Source organism: Ochotona curzoniae, unplaced genomic scaffold, assembly GCF_017591425.1.
Source record: "Ochotona curzoniae isolate NIBS_2020 unplaced genomic scaffold, NIBS_Ocur_1.0 contig_1, whole genome shotgun sequence".
Taxonomy (NCBI): Eukaryota; Metazoa; Chordata; class Mammalia; order Lagomorpha; family Ochotonidae; genus Ochotona; species Ochotona curzoniae.
Window position 1 is genome coordinate 900,620 of NW_024464918.1, and position 27,967 is coordinate 928,586.

Genomic DNA, 27,967 nt, shown 5'->3' on the forward strand with positions numbered 1-27,967 from the left:
AAAGATAAAATTAAAAAAGAGAAAGATCTGTTTTCCATCTGCTGGTTCATTCCTCAGATGGCTACCTATAAATGCTGTTGCAGAAGATGGCCCAAGTATTTAGATGAACTGCCACGCTGTGGGAGACCTAGGTAGAGTTCCTTGCTGCTGATTCTGGCCCGGTAAGCCCTGGCTGTAAGAATGCCTGGGTTTGGGGCCCAGCTTTGCTCCTGTTTCTGGCTTCCTTCTAATGCATACCCTGAGAGGCAGCACGTGGTAAGTTAAATAGTTGGGCACCAGCCACCTATATGGGAAACTTGGATCAGGTCCTACGCCAGCTTTGGCTTGATACAACCCTAGCTGTTGTTGACATCTGTGGCGTGAACAGGTGGTGGGGAATCTGTCTGTTATTTCTCCATTTTTCTGTCTCTCTGCCTTCCAAATAAATAAAGACATGGAGAGATTTAAACTAAAATTCTAACCACATTCCTAAGGGGTTTTCATCAACTATAATAACTTAAATCTCTGATCAAAAAAAAATTTATTCACTGATTTTGTGTGCTCAGGTCTGCACTAAAGAAACTAAATACTGAACAGCACAATCTTTTAAGGGGACCCAGCGCGGTAGCCTAGTAACTGAATTTCTCAGTTGGCTCCAGCTGTTGCAGCCGCTTGGGGAGTGAACCAGCAGATGGAAGATCTTTCTCTCTTTCCTTGTCTCTGTATATCTGCCTTTCCAATAAAAATAAATAAATCTTTTTCAAAGTCTTGCATGGAATTCAAAGATACTTTCTTTTCTAGCTGGATATGAATTTGAATGAGGAGAAACAACAGCCTTTGAGGGAGAAGGACATTATCATCAAGAGGGAGATGTTGTCCCAGTACTTCCACACCTCCCAGGCCGTAAGTTGTGGACATGACTGTGCCCTTGGGGCTGGTTTTGTTTGCCAGTTTTAGATAACATTTTATGCCTCCCTCATCAGGATCTCATTGCATTATGTAAGCCTGCTAATTTTCAGTCTTTGGTTCGACTTATCATTCTTACATACCTTTTTAACCATGTTAAATCTTCCTGAAACATATGGATTTATATGGGATAGGCAAACTTGAACCTGTTACATTACTATTATGTGTGATACGTTCTGCCACATACGGTGCTGACTAATGTTTGCCCAGGGTCCATGGTTCACTGATCTCTGCATGTTTCCATGTGCCTGCGGTCTAGGGCATGAGCCAGAAGGAGAGCTCTCGGTCGGCTATGATGTACATCCAGGAGCTGAGGTCGGGCTTGCGGGATATGCATCTGCTCAGCTGCTTGGAGTCCCTTCGCGTCTCTCTCAACAACAACCCTGTCAGGTGGGGATTTGGAGGAGGAGGTAACTGGAATGGGAGTCCAGTGTTGGAGTTCACTGGGGACAGACCCAGATCAGAGGAGTCAGACTGGACTGGGAGTAGAGGTAGCAGGGTAAACTTTGTGTGGCTGATACGTGCTTATTATTTTGATTTAATATTGTGTGATCTGCTGTCCCTTACAGTTGGGTTCAGACGTTTGGTGCTGAGGGTCTGGCCTCTTTACTGGACATCCTCAAACGACTTCTGGACGAGAAAGATGAGACTTCTAGGTAAGGACTTCCCAGGTCTGTGCATCTTCCAGGTAGAGGGTTACAGACGACTTAGCTGCTTGCTTAAAAGGAGAAAATAGCAGCTAAAGGTAAAAGAATATACTGTTGTCTGAGAATAGATGTATCATGCAGATAGCGCAGGGATGAGTGATAATTTATAACTACATGAAAGGAAGGAGGAACTTATGTACCATGTAAGATTTTCAGTCTCCAGATTAGTCTTCAGTCTGGAAATCGAATCTGATGCATTGCTGAGTCTCCCTGTAGACTAATCTGGATCATTTCCCATTTGGAAGTCTTAAAATACCATGATTAGTTTGTGCCTAGTCATAGCAGTCTTCAGGGTTGACATAATTCCACGGAAATACCTGGGATTGTCTTGGATTGTCATTGGCTGCTTTGAAGGCAGCCTGAATGAAAGTGACCCCCTAACCCTTTGGAATCTTTGCAAAACAAAAGTGTTTAGGACCTAGGTTTCCTGCATGTGTCTTCTGAGATTTGAAATCTTTGAGGTGGTAACAGGGATTATTTTAAAAGTTTATGGAAAACACGGATTTAAAAGATTAGCCTTGCTTTGTTTTAAAATCTGAAATTTGTAGATAACTTTTTAGTTAAAAAGTTCAGGAGGGAGTTCATAGCAGTTACACTACTGCTGGGAATGCCTGTGTAACATGGAGGAGTGCCTGTGTTCTGCCCCAGCTCCACTCCCAGTTCTAGCTTTCTGTTAATGGAGGCTCCAGGAGGCAGCAGGTGTTGCTGAAAGTGGTTGGCTCCCTGTCACTTGTGAGAGACCCACATCGAGTTTCCAGCCTCTTGGCTTTTGACTCACCCAGCCCTTGCGGTTGCGGATTTAAGGAGTAAATCAACAGATTTGTCTCTCTCTGTCCCCGCCGCCCCCCGCCTTTTGTTTGTTTGTTTGTTTTTTTGAAAGACAGAATTTGGAGGTGAGGGAAGGAGAGCTGTTGTCCATTGGTGGCTGCAACAGCTAGGGCCAGGCCAGGATGAAACTAGGAACTTCATCCACGTCCCCAAAGTGTGTTCAGAGTCCCAGGCACGTGGGCCATCTTCTGCTTTCTCAGGCACTTTAGTAAGGATCTGGATTGGGAGAACAGCCATATGGGATGCTGGTGTGGCAGGTAGTGGCTTAACTCACTGTGCCACAGCACTGTCCTCTCTGTCTTTTAAATAAGTAAATTGTTTTAAAGATTTATTTATTTATATTGGAAAGGCAGATTTACAGAAAGGAGAGACAGAGAAAAAATTTTCCATCTACTGGTTCACTCCCCAAGTGGCTGCAATGGCCAGAGCTGAACTGTTCCAAAGCCAGAAACCCAAACCTTCTTCTGGGTCTCCCATGCAGTGCAGGATCCCAAGGCTTTGAGCCATCCTCCACTGCTTTCCCAGGACATAAGCAGGGAGCTGCTGGATGGGAAGTGGTGCAGCTGGAACACGAAACAGTGCCCAGATCCTAGTTCTTGCAAGGAGAGGATTAACCAATGAAGTCACCATGGTGGGCCCATAGAGTTTTAAAATAAATTTTGTGGAAAATTCAGGACAGGAAAAATCAAGATAGGTTTATTTTGCTGTGAAAAAAAATTTTAAATCTATCTTGGAATTCCATTTTCCATGAACTTTTTCAAGTCCTCTTGTAGGTGGCATGTTATCCTAATAGAATTTAACACTTAAGGAACCTGCAAGGACTAAAGGGCAGGGTTTTTTTTTTGTTTGTTTGTTTATTTGTTTGTGTTTTATTAAAGATTTACTTATTTGAAAGTCAGAATTACAGAGAGGGTGGGAGAGACAAAGAGACCGGCCATCCTTGGTTCTCTAGGCCAGGCTGAAGCCAGGAATTAGGAGTTTCTTTCTTGTCTCACATGTGGGTGACAGAGACCCAGGCACCCTAGGCCATTATCGGGGGTGCTGGGTTGGAAGCAGCAGCCAGGACTCAAATTAGTGCTCATATGGGTTTCCGGTGTTGTGGTGGCTTTACCTGCTGCAGCATAACACCAGCTCCTTAAAGGGAAGGTTTTAATGCAGTACTAAATTCTTGGATTATAGAAAAATTAGCCAAAGGCCTTCAATGGTAGGAGTCCTTCTTCTTTTGCTGATGTTTCAATGCTAACATTTATTCAACTCTTAGTTGCGGGTATTCCTGAGATACTGTTTTGAAGATTGAAAAGTCAAAGGGGAAATGCATAAAGGAACTTCACTAACTGTGTCTTCTCTCTGCCACAGCCGGAACAAGCATGAGATCATTCGCTGCTTGAAAGCTTTCATGAACAATAAGGTGAGATTTTCCCCCCTCATTCACATTCCATTTCTGGTTTTAAACCCCATTCTTTCCTCTTAAGAAGACCCAAAAAGAGAATGAAAAAGATGTATGAGGTTGAAGACTTCTAGCTTTCTATTTCAGAATCTTAACTATTTTAGCATTTATTTATGACAGTGCCATGGTATAGCAGGCCAAGCATTTGCCTGCAACATTGGCATCCCTTATGGGTGGCAGTTTTGGTCCTGGCTGCTTCACCTCTAAACCAGCTTCTCAGAGCAGAGGAGTCGGCTCAAGTGCTTAGGCCCCTTCATCTGTGTGGGAGACTTGGAAAAAATTCCAGGCTCTTGGTTTCAGCCTGGCCCAGCCCTAGCCGTTTAGGAATTTGGGGCGTGAATCTGTGGATGGAAGATTTAGCTCTCCTTCTCTGAGTAACTCTACCTTTCAAACAATAAATTGTAAAAATTGTTTATTTGAAAGTCAGAAGAAGGAAGAGAGACCCGAGGCAGTGAGGGAGAGAAAGTATGCTTGCATCTGCTGATTCACTCTTCAGATAGACACAAGGGCCAGAGCCTAGCCAGGCTGAAGCTGGGAGTTTCATTCTGGTCTCCCGTATGGGTGGCCCAAGCACTAGACTATCCTCTGCTGCTTTCCCAGGCACAAAAGCAGGGAGCTGGATTGGAAGTGGAGCAGCTGGTTCTCAAACCGGCACCCATATGGGATGCTGACATCATAGGCCGTGGCATTACCTGTTGTGGTACCACAACACTGGCCCCTTCATAGCCTTTTTGAAGCACCCTGTTGTACATGGTTCCAAAAGCTTTTTTTTCCCTCATTATGGATTGTATTTTATAAGTTCAGTTCAGCTTTTAAGATTTATTTTTATTAGGTAGATTTACAGAAAGATCTTCCCATCTGCTGGTTCACACCCTAAGTGGTCACAATGGCTGGAACGGAGCCAGTCCAAAGCCATGTGCCTCTTCTGGGTGTCCCATGTGGTTACAGAGTCTTAGGGCTTTGGGCCATACTCCATTGCTTTTCTAGGCCATAGGCAGAGAGCTAGAAGGGAAGTGGAGCAGATGGGACACGAACTGGCATCCATAGGCAGAAGATCAGCAATTGAGCCATCTTGCCAGCCCCTGATAATTCTTGCGTTTCCTGACATTCATATTTTGGTTTTAGAAGATTTGCTTTATATCTTGCTTGTTTTTTCCTTTCAGAATGTTTTTGCTTTAGATCTTTGCATTAAGGTTTTATGTCTGCTTAGTGTTCAAACACAAGGAGTCCATATTATTTATCCCGTATAGAAATTCCATGGCTCTCTCCTAGATTCTGGTAGCTATTGGCAATCTTTGACTTTTTTTTTTTTAAGATTTGTTTTATGAAAGTCAGAGTTACAGAAAGAGATCTGTGTCTGTTGCCACGATGGCTAGGGCCAGGCCAAAGCTAGGAGCTAGAAACTTTTCTGATTGTCCCACGTGGGTATCTGGATACAAGCACTTGGGCCATCTTACACTGCTTTTCCCAAGACATTAGCAGGGAGTTGGAATTGGAAGTAGAGCAGCCAGAACATAAACTGGCACCTTTATATGCAATGTGGGTGCTGGAGGTGGCAACTTTACTTACTATACCATAGTGCCAATCTTGAGCTTAGATTTCTTGATTTGTTGATATATTGTTCCAATCTCTGCCTTCAAGTTCATATAATGTTGTCCCTGTGTTGTGTGTCCCTATATTCTTTAAGCATACCAGTCATACTGGATTAGGGGCTCATGGTGCTTCAGTGTAATGTCATTGTAATCTAACTAAATCTGTTTATCTGTGTATATTCATGTTTTAAAATAAGTTCATATTCTGAGGTACTGTTGATTAGGACTTCAACATGCTTTGGGGAGGATACCATTCAGGCCACAATAACCTCTAAACTCGTTCATGGTTGTTAGATGCTGTCATCTTTCAGTATCTCATCTCTGTTCTTATCTTAACAGTTTGGAATCAAAACTATGTTGGATACGGAAGAAGGAATCCTGCTGCTGGTCAGAGCCATGGACCCTGCTGTTCCTAACATGATGATTGATGCAGCTAAGCTGCTTTCTGCTCTTTGTATTCTGCCACAGCCAGAAGACATGTATGTTGAATGGAATTATTGCTCTCCTCCAATTACATTTTTTTAAAGATTTATTTATTTTTATTGGAAAGTCAGATATACAGAGAGGAAGATCCACCATCTGTGATTCACTCCTCAAGTGGCCACAATGGCTGGAGCTGAGCTGATCTGATCCAAAGCCAGAAGCCTCCTCTGGGTCTCCCATGTGGGTACAGGGACCCAAGGCTTTGGGCCATCCTTCTGCTTTCCCAGGCCACAAGCAAGGACCTGTGTGGGACGTGGGGCTGCCAGGATACGAACTGGCACCCATATAGGATTCTGATGCATGCAAGGCGAGGACTTTAGCCACTAGACCACAGTGCTAGGACCCTCCAATTACATTTTCATCATCTTCTCTTAGGCTAGAAGAAAGTTGAGTTGGTTGGATGTTGTCTTGGTCTGATATTTTAAAAGATTTATTTTTATCTGAAAGGCAGATTTACAGAGAGGAGAGACAGATATATTCCATCTGCTTCTTTGTGCCCTAAGTGGTTGCATAAGCTAGGGCTAGACCAAGCCAAACCAAAGTCAGGAGCTGGGGGCTTCTTTTGGGTTTCCCATGGGGTTACAGGGTCTTAAGTACTTGGGCCATGTTTTGCTGTATTCCCAGGCACACTGGCAGGGAGCTGGATCAGAAGCAGAGCAGCTGGGACTTAAACTGGCTCCCATATGAGATGTTGGCATGGCAGACTGAGAGGCTTCACCTATGCCACAGTGCTGGCCCTATTAAATTATTTTTTAAATATTTATTTATTTTTATTGGAAAAGCAGGTTTATGGAGTGAAGGAAATAAGAGAGAAAGATTTTGCAGCCACTTGGGAAGTGAAATAGTGGATATAATGGCCAGAGTTGAGCCAATCCTAAGTCAGGAACCAGGAGCTTCTTTTGGATCTCCCATGCAGGTGCAAGGTTCTATGGCTTTGGGCCATCCTCAGATGCTTTCCCAGGCCACTGGCCGGCAGCTGGATGGGAAGTGGAGCAGCCGAGACTTGATCTGGCACCCATATAAGATACTGGTGCATGCAAACAGAAGATTAGTCTGTTGGGCTACTGTGCCGGCCCCAGAATTTTTATTATAAAGATACTACAGTGAGCATTCTTGTTCATATTTTGTTTATATTACATTTATGTTGGATAGGTTTCTAGAAGTAAGCTGAAGTTATATGAACTTGAAATGGAGTAATACTGTGATTTGCCCTTCTAAAATTACACCAGTTCATATACTTTTTGGTCTAAGGGTCGTAATATGGTATCTATGAGTAAGAGTCTGGAGATGGATTTCAAGGAGTGGATTTTACGTAGCTTTCAGCAAATTCTGACATCTTCTCTGGGGGTGGTAAGAAGAATGCAAGAAATCTGGAACATCAACAATGTCCTGTTTGCATTAACAGTCTTCCTTTTCCAAGTGGCCTGTGGCCTAGGTTTCTGCCCATCACACATGTCTGTGTCAGAACATCTGAGCAATTCCCTCCGTTTCTTTTCCTTGGGCAGGAATGAAAGGGTTTTGGAGGCCATGACAGAGAGAGCTGAGCTGGATGAGGTGGAACGTTTCCAGCCACTGCTGGATGGGTTGAAAAGCGGGACCTCCATTGCACTCAAGGTGCGTATACCTGAAAGCTGGCCCCAAGGACAAAATTCAGGATGGAGACTGCTGCTCATTTGACCTTTCGTGAGAACCATTGAGTGACTCCAAACTATATTTTACATTTGAGAATTTACTCTGAAGGGAAAATGCTTTATCTTCTTTCCGAAATGGCAAAGAAAGAACTGTTTTCCTGATGAAATGGGGGAAAAAAGGCACTGTGTCTATAAATATGAGAAAAACCACAGCCTGCAATAACATGTACCATCAAATCCGTTAGGTTTCTGAGTTCTCTAGACCTGCGCTCAGAACAGGTGTTACACTATAACAGAAAATGCCTTCATATAGTTTTTGTTTTGCTTTTTACTGCACCTGTAGGTTGTATTTGGGAACCTCATGGAATACATATAAGAAGAGAGTACCTGGATTTGTACGAGTTAGCTTTGTCACACTAACTGTATTTTCTTACTCTTAGGTGGGATGCCTCCAGCTGATCAATGCTCTCATCACGCCAGCAGAAGAACTTGACTTCCGAGTTCACATCCGAAGTGAGCTGATGCGTTTGGGGCTGCATCAGGTTTTACAGGTATATAACAGTGGTCATGGATGGGTTGGTAGCCACAACCATCTGGCTGTTTTCAGCTTGAAAACTAGGCAAAATGATTTGGGTTTCTAGCATAGAAGACACTTTGAGATTCCTTGACTTTTACTTTGTCATTGGCAGGACCTTCGAGAGATTGAAAATGATGATATGCGAGTGCAGTTAGTTGTGTTTGATGAGCACGCAGACGAAGATTCTGAGGACCTAAAGGGACGGCTGGATGACATTCGCATGGAAATGGAATATCCTTTTACTGACCGGGTCTGAGACAGCTGACACCTTCAGTAGGTTTATTTGCAGACCCCTGCCTGTAAGGATTGATGGGAAGGGTGATGACCCACAACAGGACATTAGGCTTGGGCTCTCGTAAGTAAGTAGGCTAAGTGTCTGTCTGTTACTGTTGGTGCCAGTTACCTGAGCACATTCCTAGGATGCTCAGCCATCACAGTCACAGGAAGCTTCCTACACTATGCTAGCTTACTAAGGTGTGGAACTGGCCTTTAGAAGTGTTTGGACTCATTGAGAAAGTTCTCTGTTTACCTGTTAATATTTGCCACATGTGCCGCTGAGGCAGTTATCTTTTGGTTTCCCCTGTCTACTGCTTGATCATATGGCTGGATACTAGGGATCTTTTCTGTTTACTCACACCACCAAGATTTATTTCATTTTTTATTGCAAAGTCAGATATGCAGAGAGGAGGAGAGACAGAGAGGAAGATCTTCCATCTGCTGATTCACTCCCCAAGTGACTGCAACAGCTGGTGCTTAGCAGATCCAGTCAGGAGCCTAGAGCTTCATCTGGGTCTCCCACACAGGTGTAGGGTCCCAAGGCCTTGGACTGTCCTCGACTGCTTTCCCAGGCCACAAGCGGGGAGCTGTATGGGAAGTGGGGCTGCTGGCATTAGAACTGGCACCCGTATGGAATCCCAGCATGTTCAAGGTGAGGACTTTAGCCATTAGGCTAATGCACTGGGCCCCAGAAGTTATATCTTCCCACTTTGCCCTAGTTTTCCAGGAATTGAATCAACCACCCACCAAATACTTTTCCTTAGCCTGTTCTCCCTTTCCACTGACTCTAATGAAGTCTTCCAGATTCTCTTAAATACAGTGAAGGATTCAAAGGCAGAATCACACTTCCTGTCGATCTTGCAACACCTGCTTTTGGTCCGAAATGATTATGAGGCCAGGTAAGATGGTGTGCCTTGGGAGTTTTGAATTTGAACATAAATGAACAAAATCCTTAAATTCAAAGATTGTTCTGTATTGGGGCTGGGGGGACAAACACCATAGTTTTTTTTTTTTTTTTTTTTGGTGTGTTAGTCACAAATGTGAAGGAAGAGGTCAGTTGTGTCCTTAATCCTACTGAAAGGAGAGCCTGTGGAAGAGATCAAAGTGTGTAAGGAGCAGGGCCCTGCCCGTCTTGATGGGGTAAAGATACATCAAAAGCAGATGACAGTTTAAAATTCTTTCTGGTGTCCTGGAAGTAGAGATACTGCAGTAGCACCGGCCTTTCCAGGAAGGGTCAAACACCATTTTAAAAAATGATTTATTTGTTTTTATTGGGAAAGCAGATTTAAGAAGAAACAGAAAGATTTTCCATCTGCTTGTTGACTCCGTAAATGGCTGCAACAGCCATAGCTGAGCTGATCTGAAGCCAGGAGCTGGGAGCTTCTGGGTCTCCCACACAGGTGCAGGGTCCCAAGGCTTTGGGCCATCCCCCCACCCACTGCTTTGCCCTGCTATAAGCAAGGATCTGGATGGGAAGTGGAGCAGCCGGGACACGACCCTCACCCATGTGGGATGTGAGGTGGGACAGTGTTGGTACTGGAAGGCAGAATGGTAAGAACCTTTGATTGTGTGAAGTAGACAGGGTAGCTGATGGGTAAGTGGCGGTGGCAATGCTATTTCTGTTGCCTTCCCAGAGAAATAGAATGCTTATCCTCAGATGTCCTTAATGTCAACACAGTTGACTTTTTTTAATCTTGGATACTGCTGAAAACCATGTGTTTTATTTTCCTTTGATAATTTTGCTTTCCTTCTTCTTTAGACCCCAGTACTATAGGTTGATTGAAGAATGTATTTCCCAGATAGTCCTACACAAGAATGGAGCTGATCCGGACTTCAAGTGCCGACATCTCCAGATTGATATTGAGGGATTGATTGGTAAGCGTGCTCTTTTACCTGGTTCCTCAGAACATTGCCTTGTTTTGCATCATTGTTTTAGTGAGAACTGCAGAGAAGAGTCAAGAGGTCTTGAATAAATTGGTGGAAAATTTACACTCTTAAAAATTGTATTTAATTGAAAAGCAAAGTTACAGAAGAGGGAAAAAAAAAAGCCAGAAGAGATCTTCTATCTGCTGGTTCACTCCCTAAATGACTGAAGCAGCTAGGAATTGATCTGGTCCTGGCCAGAGCCTGGAGCCTGGCACTTCCTCTGGGTTTCTCCATGTCTCACATGGGCACAGGGCCCACAGATTTGGGCTGTCTTCCGCTGTTTTCCTAGGCACGTTAGTATGGAGTGGATTGGAAGTGGAGCAGCTAGGACTTGAAGTTGCACCCAAATAGGATGCTGGCATTGCAGATGGTGACTTAATCCACTGTGCCACAATGCAAACTTTAATTTTTGTTTTTAGAGGATTTATTTTCGGGCTGATACCATGGCTTAGTAGGTTAAGCCTCTGTGGCAAAGCCATTCCATATGGGTATCAGTTTGAGTTCTGGCTGCTCCTCTTCAATTCAGCTCCCTGCTAATGGCCTGGGAAAGCAATAAAGGATGGTCCAAATCCCTGGGCCCCTGGGCCTATTTGGGAAGCCCGGAAAAATGTCTGACTTCTGGCTTTGAGTTTCAGCATATGGAAGATTTCTCTGTTTCTCCTTCATTCCTTCTCTGCAACTCTGCCTTTCAAATAAAAATTTAAAAATCTTTAAGCGTCCTGAAACGGGATGTTGTTGATATAACTGATATCTTTTTTTTTTTTTTAAATGATTGACACTTTAGTGAACAGGTGTTTTTCATTTGCTTTCACATATTAGGTCAAAAATAGTCCATGCTCATGTTTGTTTGTTTAAAACAATTCATTTTATGTGAAAGGCAGAGTTAAAGAGACAAAAGGCAGTGAGAGATCTTCCATCCACTGGTTCACTCCCCAAATGGCCTGGTTTCTAAAGCTGAGCCATTAGGAAGTTAGGAGCTCCTTCCTGTATGGGTACGGGAACCTAAGGGCTTAGGCCTCCGCTGCCCTCCCAGGCCATAAATACGGAACTGGATTAGAAGTGGAGTACCTGGGACATGAACCAGTGCCCATATGGGATGATTTTTTATTTGGCTTACCTTATTGCAAACCACTGTGCTGGCTCCTGTCACACTGTCTTTTAATTCTTAATGTTGTCACAAGTTTTTGAAGTCACCCAGTGTCTTTCTAATCTCCAGATATTTTCATTTTGTCCTGCTTTATGATATAACCAACATCTTTGCTAGGAAGAAACAGGCTGTGAATTTATTTCTGCAGAATTCTGAAAGCTTGCTCATTTTCTGAAGACCTGGGCTGCTCCCTGTGACTCCTGCTAATCTCAGATAGTTGTGTCACTCACAGACAGTTCTCAGCCTGGTAGCCTTACTGTGCACTCAGAAATTACATGTTAAATTTAACTGAAACTTCCCTTCCTTTGTCTAATGCAGGACATTAAGAAGGGTAATAAAATAATCGAAGGACAAACGGCTGCTCTTTGGTGATCTCTAAGATTTGGGTATGACAGAAGAAAACAGGAGAAGCAACAGTTTTACTTACTGGCTCTTCTTCTTTTCAGATCAAATGATTGATAAAACAAAAGTGGAGAAATCTGAAGCCAAAGCTACAGAGCTGGAAAAAAAAGTATGTATGAAAATTTGTTTAGTTTTGTGTTGTTGAGAATTATTACTTTTCTGATAAGTCAGAGAATTTTCTCCGTGGTATGTATTTGGGAGATACTCAGTGCGCAGTGTGTAATTCTTAGGAGAAAGCCTTTACTGGATATGTTAGTCATTGGAGAAGGTGATACGGAGTATGACGGTGAAGAGCCCATGGTGGGTTGGCACAGCACTTGGGCCACTGGGCAGAACAGGGAGACAGAGACACTCCTCTGTGATGGTGGTGGCATGCTCAGATTTGCCTGGTATCTCAGGAATAATAATAACTGGAATTGTTTGAGTTTTCTTTTTCTCTGGCTTTTTAGGACTCCTATTATGGTGGATAGGTTTTCAATGTTAGAGACTACTGGGATTGAGCCACCGAAGGTGTCCTAGTTAAATGTCCTAAAATTTTAGGATTTTATTTTTGTTTTTGATTTTGTTTATAAAATTGGAAGACTGTGAAAATGATCTCTGGCTTCCAGAGACAAGGCTGTGATCCACTGCCTCACTTCCTAAACACCTTAATAGCTGGGTCAGACGGGAGGCAGGAGCTGCACTGAGGCAGCAGGACACTGGTTACGGTAGTCATCACTGCTGCCCTTCCATCTCCTGCGCTGAGTCTGCATCAGTGGAGAAGCCAGAGCCATGAGCTAGAACTGGTGATGGAACACAAGCAGTGTGATGGGAGCTGCAGATTTTTAACCTGTAGGTCATCCACCTGCTCCTTAGCTTGATTTTAAGTAAAAAAAAGTAAGATGATTTTTCATTTTCAGACGTTGTTTAAGATAAGGGTCAGGGACCTCAGGGTGTCAGATATTGGCACAGACAGTAAGCTGAGGAGTTCTTGCTGAGATGGGGAGCTTACTAGGAGCCTGATTTTTTTTTTTTTTCTTCTTCAGCTGGATTCAGAGTTAACAGCCCGACATGAACTGCAGGTAGAAATGAAAAAGATGGAAAGTGATTTTGAACAGAAACTTCAGGATCTTCAGGGAGAAAGGGATTCACTGGATTCAGAAAAGCAGCAAATTGCGACCGAGAAACAGGAACTGGAAGCAGAGATGTCCCAGCTCACTGGAGAGGTAACCAGGAGTGGGTAGGGAGGGCCAGCTGCCTGTAATTGCGGGCAGGAACCTCAGGATGCCCATATGTTAGGACAGGAGGCAGGAGTCTCCCTCCCAGGGAGCTACTGTTAGGTAAGCTAGTTACATGGTACTTACTTATAACATCATGTAGTATGTTTTAGTTTTTTATTTGGGGATAAGTAATGCATGAGAGATAGTTCTGGAAAATGCAGAACAAAAAATTTTTTAAATGAGTTAGAGTACAACCTAAAAATAAAGGTAATAACTTTCTGATACTTTTAGGAGTAAAATTTAAAATGCATGTTTATACTAAATTTCCCTCATTTTAGTCATCTCTGGAAAGAGAATCCTTTGTGTACTCCTTTCTGAGATCTAATAATATAATTGGTAATTATAGCACCTACAATGGATGATTAGAACTTTTGATTTTGTGGCCATTCAATTAGAATCAAAAGCAGAAACTTAAGTTGTCTCTGTAACACAGTGTACACTGAACTGAGAACATAAGGCCTTGAATTCCAGTTTTGGCTGTGCCACTAGGTAGTGTGACTTCAGGTGAGCTTGTAGATCTCATTGACTCCTGTCAGTCCCTCCATGTGTAGTGAGAAGCTTGGGTGAAGTGTTTGCTTAGGTTCCTTCCAATCCGGTAACCCCTGAAGTGGGATGAGAGGTACTTACATTGATGTTGTTTGTGCAGGTTGCCAAGCTGACAAAAGAACTGGAAGATGCCAAGAAACAAATGGCTTCCCTCTCTGCTGCAGCTGCTTCTGTTCCTATTAGTGCTACTGTTCCCCCTGCCCCACCCCCACCTCCTCTTCCCGGAAGCAGTACCATTCCTCCTCCCCCACCACCTCCTCCTTTACCTGGGGGTGTTGCCATCCCCACAGCCCCTCCTTTGCCTGGAAGTACTTCTGTTCCCCCACCCCCTCCTTTACCTGGGGGTGCTGCCATCCCCCCACCTCCTCCTTTACCTGGGGGTGCTGCCATCCCCCCACCTCCTCCTTTACCTGGGGGTGCTGCCATCCCCCCACCCCCTCCTTTACCTGGGGGTGCTGCCATCCCCCCACCTCCTCCTTTACCTGGGAGTGCTGCCATCCCCCCACCTCCTCCTTTACCTGGGGGTGCTGCCATCCCCCCACCCCCTCCTTTGCCTGGAGGTGCTGCCATCCCCCCACCTCCTCCTCCTTTACCCGGAGGACCTGGAATACCCCCTCCTCCTCCCCCTCTTCCTGGTGGTCCTGGAATTCCTCCACCCCCTCCATTTCCTGGAGGCCCTGGAATTCCTCCACCTCCACCTGGATTGGGTGTGCCTCCCCCTCCACCTTTTGGGTTGGGTGTGCCTGCAGTCCCAGCTCTGCCATTTGGATTAGCTCCCAAAAAAGTTTATAAGCCAGAAGTACAACTCCGGAGGCCAAACTGGTCCAAGGTGAGAGGTTCTATTCCTTCGTTCATCAGTAGACTTTAAGCCTACTGTATGTGGAGGTTTCCCTTCTTCCGGCTTCTGTATGTGGCTTGTAGGTTCCCCTCAAGCTTCTGTTTATTAAGCGTCACTTGAAGAGTCCTGTGAGCCACATGCTCTGAACTTACCCTTGCCTTACTCTGAACTTGTCTTTAAGCTCTTGGTTTTTCACTTTTTCTGAGGGTAGAGTGCCATGGTAGCACAGTTTGATGATAATAGTCATGTCCCTGATCTGCAAACTACTGAAATTGGATTGATTCCAAAATCATGAATTCTTTTATAAGCCCTTCCCATCCCACTCCCAGTGTGTGAATTACACAGGCCATGGTTCCCTGGCACAATATTGTTGGTATGATGTGTTTGAGACCCCTGTGATTCTTTATTAGTAGTCAGCTTTTCTCTTCCAGAAATCAATTGAAACTAAAGCATTCATGAAGAAATTGGGCAGAGTTAGGGACTTTGAAAAATAATCAGTTACATGGAGCAAAGAAAGATAAAATGCAGCACTAATGCTTTTCCAGCTGGTAGATTGAGGTTAAAAGGAGGATGGATAGCTCAACAGTGTGGTTCATTAACAGAGTTCAGTAAGCAAACTGGAAGCGGTCATCTTCTGATTCCACCATGAGAAGATCGCTGTTATGTTTCTTAGATTTGTCTTGGTTTAGTAAAATATTTCTGGTACCCAGCCAGCTAGCTACCTCTTTTGAATCCTAATCAGTGTTGTGAGATTTAAAGCATGGAACTCTGTGTGATCACTCTTAACTTTGCCTGCATCCACAGTTTGTAGCTGAGGACCTTTCCCAGGACTGCTTCTGGACCAAGGTGAAGGAAGACCGCTTTGAGAACAGTGAACTTTTTGCCAAGCTGACCCTCACCTTCTCTGCCCAGACCAAGAGTGAGTGCCGCCTTCTCGGGTGCAGATGTGTGGGGCCGGGCTTAGGGTACACTGCGGGCAGTCTCCCATTCCCTGCCTTCCCAGGGTGAGGGCAAAGGAAAGGCTGACTCAAAGAGACATGGCTTTTCCCATCCAGAAGAAATAACTTAATGTTTGTATTTAGGGTTACTGGGGTTGGAGAAAGGGACTGTTGCATGCCATTATTGAATGTGAGCTTTTAAAATATGGGTGGGATAGAGTTCTTAGAAGATTGTGACTGAGCAACTACCTGTAGTGACAATGTATGTGATTATTTTTCTTTCATTTCCTTTCCAACGTATGATGCTTTTCTCTTCCTGGCCCCTTTGCTGCAACAGCTTCCAAAGGTAAGAATGCAAAAGATGAAAGAGCCTTTTCCTTGGGTCTCATAGAGATTATTAGAGAGTAAAATTAAATAGCAGATATAAAGGATTTTCTCCTTAGAAAACTGAGACCAGAGATTGAGTGTGGATTTCTCTTTTGCAAAGTTTTCTTTGTTGTTTTTGTTTGTGGAATTTACTAGAAGCTGTGAGATTAACTGAGTGGGAAGAAAGTTGAAGCTGATATATAACTTTTTCAGAAAATGAGGGAAGGACAAGTTAAGTAATAATGTTGTCATTACCTTGCACTTGTGGGTTCAAAGTGCTTTACTGTGTAATCCTTTATGATGAGGCAGGCAGGAAGTGGATTGCCTATATTCTGCAGGATCTGTGGACTTGGAATGGTTAGGTAAATATCCCGAGGGTATTGATCAGAGCCAAGTCTGGTATGAATTCTTTTTTACTTTCAAATGTTCTACTTGTTTGACAAGAACTAATCTGCTTTGCTTTCTTTGTTCATTTCCAAATTCTTGTGGTTTTGTGCTGCTTCACCATAAAGCACTTGTAGTTGTTTCTCCTGAGAGATAAAGTATTGTAAAGATCTTGTCATGTAGGACAGTTGCAGCCTAATACAAGGTCCCCCAGCATTTCTGTTTACTCGGAAGGCTTGTTGTTGCCCTAGTGATAAAAATATAGTGCAACTTCAGTGTTTCCTCCCCTCAAGCTTCCTCAGCAAGTTAGCAATTTTGAAGCTAGTTTGTCCTTAAGTGTTCTGGTGGAAGCAGCCGGCACCTTATCCTGATAAGGAGTCTAGCAGATTGCTAGGCACCTTTGGTGACCCCTAGTTTGATGTGGGGGTTCATCTCAGAATTTAAGATAACAATGATTGGGCTTATGCTATTTCCCACTTTACCTTCCCTGCTAACGCCCAGCCCACGAGATTGCTTCTGCTCTCTTAAAATACTGTGATGGTGACCATTTATACTACTCTAGATTATCTTTTTTAACTATGATAGATTATCAGCAATAGCTAATCAGTAGTGAAAGTCCCAGCCAGTTGATTTCCTAATTTGTAGGTTGACAGGAACTCTCCTTGTGCTGGTTTCTGGCCTAAGGTTTTTGTGTGTGCCCAGGTTCTACATTCTGTGTACCACTGCAGATGTACACCGACTGGGCTCTGTTTCTGTGTTTCTTCTTTTTCATGTATTAATGGTGTTTCTTGGCATAGTATTCCCATCATTAAATTGGTATACAGTTTTTTAAAAATACCAAATCAAGAGCTTCAGCCATCTTTTGTTACTTTCAACAACATAACCAAACTTCTTAATGCTCTCTCAGCTTTCCTTCCTAGGAACCTGCTTTCTAGTTCTTGATGATACTTTGATTTACTTTTTTTTTTTTTTTTGAAATTGATTTATTGTTTTTATTGGAAAGTCAGTTATAGAGAGAGAAGGAGAGACATAAAGATCTCTGTCCACTGGTTCACTTTCCAGGTAGCTGCAGCTGCTGGGACTGAGCCGATCCAAAGCTAGGAGCCAAGAGCTTCTTCCAGGTCTCCCATGCAGGTGCAGAGTCCCAAGCCTTTGGACCATCCTCTTGTGCTTTCCCAGGCCACAGGCAGGGAGCTGGATGGGAAGCAGAGCAGCCAGGACACAAACTGGCATCCATGTGGCATCCTGGTGCATGCAAGGCGAGACTTCAGCCACTAGGTTAACATGCTGGGACTTTTTTTTTTAATTCTTAGAAATCCCTGTATTTTAATCTGGACAGATTTAATATCATTCATCAATTTGTTTTAGTGACTGTGTTGATTTTTACAGGACAATAACCTGGGACAAGTGTAGCACCTCTGTTAAATTGCTGCGTAGGACGCATTTGTCCCATATCCAAGTGCCTACTTTGAGTCCTGACCACTTTCCTTTCAGTCTCGCTTTTGTGCTGCTGCATCCTGGGAGATAGCAGATAACCCGATAGCTTGTGCCCAAGTTACTCCTGTGGGAGACTGCCATGGAGTCTGGGCTCCTGGCTTTATCCTGGGCCAGCTTTGGCTGTTGCTGGCATTTGGGGAGTGAACCAGTAGGTGGGCAAGCTCTCCCATTTCCCCCCTCTCCGTCTGTTACTCTACCCTTCAAATAGAAGATAAACAGTTTTTAAAGGGGGAACATAAGCTTAAAAGAAAGTGGTACACTGGGCATCTAAGGGTTAGAGAAGAGGAGGTGTGTTTTCACGTAGAGAACCGAGTACCGTTGGAGCTGTAAGGCTTGCTTATCTAGTGCCATGGAAGCCCTACTTCGGTGATTTCAGCTCAGCAGTTGTCACTGTTGATGAGGAAGTTAATTGGACACTTGGTTGTCATCGTATTGCATTGTTTCCTCATTTCCTTGCTAAACATAATTCTCTATTTGTTAGACATGGCTGTATCCCCAATGTATTTGATTGATAACATCTCCTGTGCATCTACCGACTCCTGTAAGGACAGGTGTTGAGAAAACAGTCGCCTCAGTCTGTGCATCTGCCTGCTGTAGTCCCAGACCTGTAGCCACAGCATCACTGACATTCAAAATTGCTTTTTTTTTTTTCCACTAAAACCTAAGACAGAGGAGTTGGTCCTAAACTATATTTCAGCGTCCCCTACATGTTATTTACCTCTTAAGAATGAGTCTCTTGTTTCCAAACTCTTCACTTTCTGTAAATTTCTGTTTGCTTACTTGGTTGGTTTATTGTCTGCCAGGAAATGTATTGAATTCAGATTTGGTAGGTAGCACCATCGAACTTCTAGATCTTTTTCATTTTCTTTACCTTTTTCATTGTCTTTCTTTTCCTTGCAGCAAGTGATCATCTGGGAGTGTCTTATCACGGGCTCTGCTTTAAACATGTCCAGTAGTTTCATCTTTTCTAAGGTAGCGTTTTCATCACTGTAGTAGCCTGAAGCAAATTATTATATTTATTAAATGTATTTATTGCAAGATAACTTTTATTCTGCTTTTCTTCTAATTAATTTATTAGTGACATATTTTAGACATCACCTCTACATCAGATAATTGTCCTTAGCACAACGACTCTTCTTCTCAACTTTATTCCTTTCATTTAAAAGCAAATCACTCACCCCTAGTGTGGTGTGCAGTGTACATTGTGGAGAATTAGATCTGCTAAAGTATGAAGTAGATCGTAGAAACTGAACCTCATAACCTCAGTTTTCCAGCTACTGAATGGCAGCAATTTAGAAAGTACTCTGACTAAAATAAAATCTTACCCAAAAGTGAGAACTGCAGTTTACAAAGTAACAGTTCTATTTAGGATTTATTTGTGTGAGTTTAGATCCAAAGGCTTATAATGCTGCCTTTTATATCACTTTCTTACTTCAGACTTCAACAGGAGCCCACAGTGGGTCTTCCCCCTCCACCCCACAGTAAGTGTCTACAGGTCTTTTTAATTTTGCCTGTGATTCCTTTCTGTCCACTAGGGGGAGCTCACCCAGTTAAAACTTTACATTAGTTCAGTGATTTTATAACTTTTGCAGTTTTAACCTTTAACATCAAAATTGAGTCTCTTAGCAGAAAAGTATCTGTTCCATTAGTTTCTTACTTCTTTCAGGCTTATGAGATTGGGACCAGAAGTGCTATTTAAGTGAGGACTTGTGGAGTTTGTTATCTTTTTAATTTATTTAAGATATTTATTTATTGGGGTGACACGATGGCTCAGTGGCTATGAATCCTTGCCTTGCAAGCTGCAGGATCCCATGCGGGTGCCAGTTCGTATTCCAGCTGCTCCACTTCCCATCTAGCTCCCAGCTTATGGCCTGGGAAAGCAGTGGAGGCCCAAAGCCTTGGAATTCTGCACATGTGTGGAAAACCCAGAGGAAGTTCCTGGCTGCCAGTCAGCTCAGCTCCAGCCATTGTGGCCACCTAGGGTGTGAACCAGTGGATGGAAGATCTTTCTCTCCTCTCTGTAAATCTGATTTGCTTTTCCAATAAAAATAAATATTTTTAAACATTTTTATTTACTTGAAAGGTAGAATGCCAGAGAGAGGCAGGACACAAGAGTCAGAGGCAAGCAGAAACAGAGATCTGACATCTGCTGGTTTACTCCCTAAATGCCTACAGCAGCTAGGGTAGGACCAGGCTTAAACCAGAGGCCAGAAATTCCACGTGGGTCTCCTACATGCATAGCAGGGACCCAAGTACTTGGACCATCTTCTGCCTTCCCAGGTAAATTGGCAGAGCACTGGCTCAGTAGCAGAACATCCAGGACTGGAACGGGTGCTCTGATGCAGTGTCGCTGGCGTTGCAAGCAGCAGCCTAGCAGCAGCATAGCCCTGGTCCCAAGCATTGTCTTTCAGCTGCTAGCTGATGTTAGGTTTAGAATAAGGTCAGATTGTTAGCATGAAGCAGTTAGTAATTCCTGTATATCATAAGTTCTTGTATTAAAAGGCATAAAGACCACCTCACCAAGGTTTATAAGGTGTCTTAAACATGGAATAGGTAAGATAACCTCCTCCAGGTTGTCTCTTTATCACCAATGGTGTAAAAGAGGAACTAAACTACCCTTCACATAATCTTCTGCACCCTAGCCCTGCCATTGCTCTCTTGCATCATTCCACTAAATTTAATATCTCAATTTGTCACACACTGCAGGATTGAATAGTATTGGATTTAATGTCATGGCATTCATCTTGATTTATATCATACACTGTAAGAAGGCCTGAACTCTCAGTGCTTTGTGTTGCATTCCTTGATCATCAGAAGGTTCTGTGTATTTCCTTTTCTGTCTTCCTCCTATCCCATCTAAGCTCCAGAAGCTGGTCACTGTGTCTTCTGAGATGTGAGGTCCAGTACTAGCATTAGCTCCTGGATTGTCAATTCTACCTTCTATGTGATGGGAACCAGGCTTTTCAACACCACTTTGCATTCTGCTCTTTCATGTGATTATTTTTCTTTCCTCCTGATCATGCCCCATTCCAATGGGCCTGATGTTAGGGTACATGTTTTCTTTGTTCTTCATTGCCTCTTTCACATCATTCCTACCTTTCTGTTTCCTAAAAGCTGACACCAAGTTAAATTACTCAGTTTTTCTAGTGACACACAGGTAGCCTTATTTATCAACCAGTTCTCTTCCTGGCTCATAGCCACTCTAATGCTCCACTACTACTTCTGACTTAATTCTTAGCAGTTTCTATACAAAAGGGTCATCATCCTACCAACACTCTGGCTTAATGATGTTTCCCTTTAATGATGTTTCTCCTCTACCCTGCCTCATCCATTCCCTCCTGTGATTGTCAGTCACATCCACCCCCCATGACCTGTTCATCCTGTGATCTGTTTCATGCCACATGTGTTTGTCCTGTCATTCTCTCCCAAGTGGTCTGACTCCGCATTTCTCCAGTTATTCTAGGGGTTCCTACCACCTTTTCTACTAGACCTTACCTGTTAATACTGTCACTTTTCTTGGCCAAAATTTTGTGTGTAATCATTTCCTTGGCTTTTTTCCCCCCACCTCATCCATTGCTTCTCTCATGTTATAGTTGACAGAATCACTGCCCTGGTTAATTCCATCAGAATGTCCACTGGCACCTAAAGCTGGGCAATTAAACATGGCTGGAGAAAGTCACACAGCTCATTTTCTCCTTAATCCATTTGACTTTTTAAAATAACTATTTATTTTTATTGGGAAGGCAAATGTATGGAGAGGAGAGACAGAAAGATCCTTAATGCACTGGTTAACTCCTCAAATGGCTGCAACAGCCAGAGCTGAACCAATCTGAAGATAGGAGCCAGGAGCTTCCTCCAGGTCTCCATGTGGGTGCAGGGTCCCAAATCTTTGAGCCATCTTCTACTGCTTTCCCATGCCACAAGCAGGGAGCTACATGGGAAGTGGAACATCTGGAATGTGAACTGGCACCCATATGGGATCCCAATGGCTTGCAAGGGGAGGATTAGCCAGTTGAGCCATCATCATGTGGGCCAATCCATTTGGCTTTTAGGACTGCAAACACCGTTGCGTTTCCTGCTGCCTCTCTGGCTCTTTTCCTTGGCTCTGCTCTGCTCAGTTTGTGATAACTCTGTTTGACCTTTGTTGCTTTCAGGGGATCTATTTGAAACATTTTAAATTCATCTAACATGCTACCCTCTTAACTGATTATTTTATACCTTTTCTCTCCCTAATCTTCATTCTTAGTTGGGGATGTTTTCTTTCTACCTCACTGAGAAAATGAAAGCAGTAAGAAGAGGACTCCCAAAGGCTTTGACCGTGTCTTTTTTAGCTTTCCTGTTAGTGATCCTGTCCAAAGCCAGCTCCTGGACTAATAGGACATCGACATTTCAAGCCATGTATAGGGAACACTTCGCTCCTCCACAATAAGCATAGTTAATGTTAACTATACCTTTTGTATGCATGCATTTCTAATCAGGAAATGATCCTTTTTTTCCTTTAGATTAGGTGATAAAATGTGGGAAATTTCCAAATAGTATCTTTGCATACTTCTGTTTCAGAAAAGAGCCCTTCTTATCTGTTGCTTCACTCCTCAGATGGCAGCAGTGGTCAGGACTGGGCCGGACTGAAGCCAGGACAGCCATCTAGGTGTCCCACCTGAGTGGCAGGGCCCCGGACACCTGAACCATCTTCTGCTTTTCTCAGGCCAAGGACAGGGAGCAGGATGGAAGTGGAGCAGCTGGAACTTGAACTGGCACTCACATGGAATGCTGGTATTTCAGGTGGCAACTTAGCTTATGCCACCACAATGTTCTCTGGCCCTTTTGCACAATAATTTCTGGGTAGGATTGTACTAACTTAAGACATTTCAAAAATTAAACATAGAGGGAAATGATATTTTAGTCACACCAGTAATAAGAGTGCTTCATGCCCTGTTTGCTCATCCATCCATAAAGTAAAATGAACCCAAAGATAACCTTCCAGTCCTGAGTTCAGGGTGCTGTTCCTGAACTGAGCCTGTCCTTTGTGTTATCTCTCATCTCACACTCTCGTTTGTGACAACTTTCCGGGTTCCTGTATTTTCTGGCTTGTTCCTTTTTTTTTTTTTTTTTTTTTGGTTCTGTACTGTTACACCCAGGGTCTGGCACTTGAGCTACTGCATTCTGACAGTCAGGGCTGGTTTTTTGAGGGGATTCTCAACTGTGACAAAAACTTTCCCATGAAGGCTGCAAATGTAGTTTCCACAGAAGATTTACTGGTGGAAATTTAAGGGACGGTGTCATCAGATAAAGATAATTAAAGTTTAATTTCTTCTAAACTGAAGGAATCTGATTTTTAGCTGCAGCAGTGTGCTCTTCTCCTTTTCGCCACCAGATGGCACATGGAACTCTTCTGTTTTAGATGTGTCATTGTGACGCCAGGCAGTGATGCAGTCACGTTAGAGAGAGGCAGCCTCTGCTGCTTTCAGACACCAGCTGCTTAGCATACTGCCCTCTGCCTGTCAGGAGGTCGATCTGTAGGATTGATCAGCTGCTGAATTACAGCAGGAAGCTGCAGCTTGCTCTTTTACAAAGGTGCCTTGTTTCAGGGCTGCTGTGGGTTTTTGTTTATTTTAATAAGAACTATCTTAGTGTTCTTTTAGGAACTCAGAGGCATGGAGAGTGTAGTTGTTATATATATATATTTTTTTTTTTTTGCCTTTTCTGGTTTGAGAGCTTCATGAAATTGTAGCCCTCCTTTGAAGGCAGCCGAAAGTGGATTGCATTTCACCAGCTTGATCCTTCATTCCATACCTGTAGTTAAGCCCACTGAAGCACCATCTTAATTTCCAATCCGTCTGTTTTTGCAGAAGGACTCCTTTAGGCACCTACTAAGTTATAATCAGTGCTAGCCAGAGAGTCTGTTAAATCCATTGCCTCTGGGAATTCTGAGGCCCAACCAGAACAGGATGTGCTGGTGCTGAAAGGCTTAAAGTGTGTACTTCTGTGTCATGATACCTGCTTATTATCTCCAGGCAACCCCATTTGTGGAGCCTCTTTCTTACTGTCCAGAATCAGCCGTGTACCTGCACTGTACTGTTTCACACACACCTAGACGGAGACTGAATTTTAAAAAATGGAGAAGCAGAAAGGAAGGAAAAGGTAGAACTTCATTTAACCACCTAATCCTGAAATGCTCACCCATCGTCGCTGGTTAGGGCCAAAGCCAATAACCTGGAACCTAGTCCAGCTCTTCTGGGCAGCAGGGACCTCATCACCTGAGCCATCATCTCTGGGCTCCCAGGCACCCCACCAACACAAAACTGGAATTAGGAGTGGAGCCAGGATGCAAACCAGGCGCTGTGATATGGGATGCAGACATCCCAGCGAACAGCAAAACTGCTAGGCCAGACACGTGCTTCAAAACTGTTGTTATTAAACCCATCTACCGTTATATACAAATTCATGATATCATTTTTTTTAAATTTATTTTTACTGGAAAGGCAGATATACAGAGAGGAGGAGAGACAGAGAAGAAGATTTTCCGTGTGATGATTCACTCCCCAAGTGGCCGCAACGGCTGGAGCTGAGCCAATCTGAAGCCAGGAGCTTCTTCTGGGTCTCCCAAATGGGTGCAGGGTCCCAAAGCTTTGGTCTGTCCTCTCCTGCTTTCCCAGGCCACAGCCAGGGAGCTGGATGGGAAGAGGGGCCAAAGGGATTAGAACCAGGGCCCATATGAGATCTTGGCGTGTTCAAGGCAAGGGGACCCTAACTGCTACGCTATCCTGCTGGGTCCATGATATCATTTAAAAAAAAAAAGATTTATTTTTGTTTGAAAGCCATGATTACAGAGAAAGAGAGAAGACAGAGACCTTCCCTCTGCTGCTTCACTCTCAAGATGTTCACATCAGCTGGAGCTGGGCTGGTCCAAAGCCAGGAACTTCTTCTGGGTTTCCCTCATGACCTTGGGCCATCCTCTGCTGCTTTCCTAGGCTGGATCAGAGCAAGCAGGGAGCTGGTTCAGAAGTAGAGCAACGGAAACACAAACCAGCGCCCAAATGAAATGCTAATGTGGCAAATGGAGATTTAACTATTCCACAGTGCCAGCCCCATTTAAAAAGACATTTAGAGGGCCCGGCGCGGTGGCGCAAGTGGTTAAAGGTCCTCGCCTTGCACCCCCGGGATCCCATATGGGCGCCGGTTCTAATCCCGGCAGCCCCGCTTCCCTTCCAGCTCCCTGCTTGTGGCCTGGGAAAGCAGTCGAGGACGGCCCAAAGCTTTGGGAACCTGCACCCGCGTGGGAGACCCAGAAGAGGCTCCTGGCTTCGGATCGGCATAGTATCGGCCCGTTGCGCTCACTTGGGGAGTGAATCATCGGACGGAAGATCTTCCTCTCTGTCTCTCCTCTCTGTATATCCGCCTTTCCAATGAAAAAATAATAAAAATAAATCTTTAGAAAAAAAAAAAGACATTTAGAGCATCTAGTGTGGGGATCAGCATTAACCAGACTTTTGTTGTCTTGGTGCAGGCAGAAGCAGATGGGGATGCGCGCTTTAATGTCTGTTCCAGTAATTCCCAGCCTTTAGTATACATGCCTGTGCGTGGGTAACATGATAAAGGTGTAAATATCTCCACAGAGTGTAAGTAATGAGGACTCTAGAAGGGCACCTTAGTAGCAAGCACCCCTTGTAATTTTGTCAGGTATGCTAGCTGGAGCTGTTGATTCACTGTGTGTCTTCTGTTTTCTGCCCTGCCACGCTATGGAGCCTAGACACTGCTCTCTGCTTTCTCTCCCCATAATATGTTGGTGTCTGTGTGAGGAGGTGCAGTTAGAAGTACTCATGATGAGGAAGCGACTCAGCCTTTTCAGCTGACTGCTGATAGTTTAGACACTCGTTCTTACAAAACCCTTTTCTTGTTATCTTCTCAGCCAGGTTTTAGTGGGCAGCTTAGAAGGCTGGTTTAAAGAAGGATTGTGGGACAGTGAAGGACGACCTAGAGGCTGGGTTGGCTGGGAAGGGGAAACTGAGGGCTGAGTATTGTACTAGGTCGAGGCGCACCACAGGGATGATGAGCCGGAGATCTGGAGACAAAGTGCTACTGCCAAACAGATAGAACTGGTTCAGTTATTCTGTTGCCTTGGAGCCTTGGAAATGGAGGTCAGAGGTGTGTCCAGGGGAAGAATGAACCTGCAGGAGGTGTTGGAGCACTAGGCTTCCAGACCTGTGGAAGAATGGCGCAGTGTGCCTTTGCCCTGTCCTGGAGCCCAGAGCCGCTGGTCCTCGGGACCCCTTGGTCAGCTCCTGTACTTTGAGACTTGCACCTGTTTTCCTGCTGCTGTAGAGGGGCTTCCTGATGGGGAGTTTTGTGGGGTCTCCATCACAGGCTTTCCTCTGAGGCCTTTCCTCTCTTTTGATTTTTTTCTCTGTAGATAACAGAGTTCAGAATTCAAGACAGTATATTTTAAAACCCCATCTTAAGGTAGTATTTGACCACCCCATCCTTCTTCCTCTCCTACCCTGAGACTGTTTTTTTCTTAATTAGTTCCTTGATCACCCTTTCATTTTTTAAAAGGCAGTTGTAAGCTAATACTAATGTAGATTCTGCCCTCTTCCCTTTTACCAGCTCTTCTCTGCTTTGCCTGCACCTGTTATTTGTAGTTTTAAAGAAAATTCTAATTTTTCACTGAATGTGCATTAATAAATAAAAAAAATACATGGATAAAATAGAAAGCAAATTGTGTTTGAGAAAAACACATAGGAATAAAGTATTAGAAGGGAATATTAGGATACTGTAACATTTTGTACGATGCTAGGTATTTTCCTTGAATATTGTGTGGTTTTATTATTTTTATTAGAGCACAGACAAGAGTTTAAGAATAAATTTGTCAGTGTCTAGGCTGCTTGGAGGAGAGGTTTCTCGAAGTACTTGGACTTACCTGCAAAGCAAATTCTAGTATCCACTTCTAGAGAACAGACACCTGTGTCTTTTACTTTTGCTTTACATGCTGATGGCCACCTGTTTTAAGAATGAATTTCTCTTTTAAAAATCAGATTCCTCTACAAAAGGCTCTTGGTTGGTTTTTTTTCCCCCTCCCCTAAGCTCCTTTGGGCAAGGAAACCCCGTTTGTGTAAGAGAAGGGGCATTGGTAACCCTGCTTCTGCAGGATGGGTTGGAATAATCCTCGCTTTCTGAACCTACAGTAAGCACAACTCTGGGAATGAGTGATTTCTTTTGATCTGTTAAATGATCAGGTGTGTGTGTGTGTGTTTACATACATGCCTTTTGGCAAGGAAAAAAAAACTGCAAAAATCATTTTAAGAAAAATGCTTTTTCTCTGTTCTGCTTGCATTTTTCTTTTCAGCCACGGAGTGAGCGCAGTTGAGCTGCTTTGGCTCAGGTTCCACATTGTGAGGTCAGAGACCAGGGATTGGAGGAGAAGATCAGGTGACTTTCAGTAACAGTGATGACGGCCTCCCCATCCCCACCCCTTCTCCCCCTTCTTTTTCCCCACCCTTTCCTGGCTTCCACCTCAGGAACAAAGAAGGGAAAAAAACAGCAGTATGACAAAAAGCAGCAGCTGCCGCTGCAGACCCAGGCTGGGGGCTGGGTGTTTATTCCGTCTGGTCTGTTTGTTACACTCTTGCCCTGTTCCCCTCAACCCTGAGCCAAATGGAGGATATTTCTGGAATCCCTTATTACAGAAAATGGCTTAGAGGTCTACACTTTATGTGATATCTAGTTAGGAATATTAGGGGTGAGATGGCAGAGATGAAAATTGTTCTGGAGAATTGAGAAAAAAAATTGCTCTGGAGGACCTAAAAAATTATAACCCTTGCAGTGCCTTTTCTTTATGAATCTGTTTAATGTCAGATATATGATAGTTTATTATTTCTAATTATCAGATATTTATATAATATCTAATAGGTATTTGCTGTGCTTTATCACCAAGACATAGAAAATACACAGTCTTTGCTTGTGAGGATCTTAGTAAATTTAAACCAAAGTAGAATTTGAGCTGTGAGGCTGATTCCAGTGCTTGGTGAAAGGGAGTGGCAGGCAGGCAGGCAGCCTGGTCAGCAGAAGCTGGGATGCCTGCCCCTCAAGGCTGTTGTGGCCCTGGGCCAGCGCCCCTTGCTTCTCCCCCGTGAGCAGTGTCCTGATTTCACCAACGCATTGCACACAGGGAGGCTGAGATA

The 27,967-nt window shown here is 43.8% G+C and overlaps 1 protein-coding gene across 4 annotated transcripts in view; it reads left to right on the forward strand.

Moving 5' to 3' along the window:
- Positions 1-27,967, forward strand: part of DIAPH1 (diaphanous related formin 1) — a 117,037-nt gene that overhangs the window by 39,267 nt on the left and 49,803 nt on the right. For 2 of the 4 annotated variants that reach the window (XM_040995575.1, XM_040997015.1), the window contains 15 exons: positions 781-882; positions 1,205-1,335; positions 1,515-1,601; positions 3,837-3,888; positions 5,859-5,998; positions 7,508-7,616; positions 8,074-8,184; positions 8,323-8,441; positions 9,269-9,385; positions 10,246-10,361; positions 12,006-12,070; positions 12,987-13,166; positions 13,867-14,595; positions 15,409-15,523; positions 15,880-15,888. In XM_040995575.1, coding sequence (XP_040851509.1) covers positions 781-882; positions 1,205-1,335; positions 1,515-1,601; positions 3,837-3,888; positions 5,859-5,998; positions 7,508-7,616; positions 8,074-8,184; positions 8,323-8,441; positions 9,269-9,385; positions 10,246-10,361; positions 12,006-12,070; positions 12,987-13,166; positions 13,867-14,595; positions 15,409-15,523; positions 15,880-15,888 — 2,182 coding nt within the window. The remainder of the gene's footprint in view (positions 1-780; positions 883-1,204; positions 1,336-1,514; positions 1,602-3,836; positions 3,889-5,858; positions 5,999-7,507; positions 7,617-8,073; positions 8,185-8,322; positions 8,442-9,268; positions 9,386-10,245; positions 10,362-12,005; positions 12,071-12,986; positions 13,167-13,866; positions 14,596-15,408; positions 15,524-15,879; positions 15,889-27,967) is intronic. The other 2 variants (XM_040996317.1, XM_040997802.1) reach the window with 1 other exon arrangement.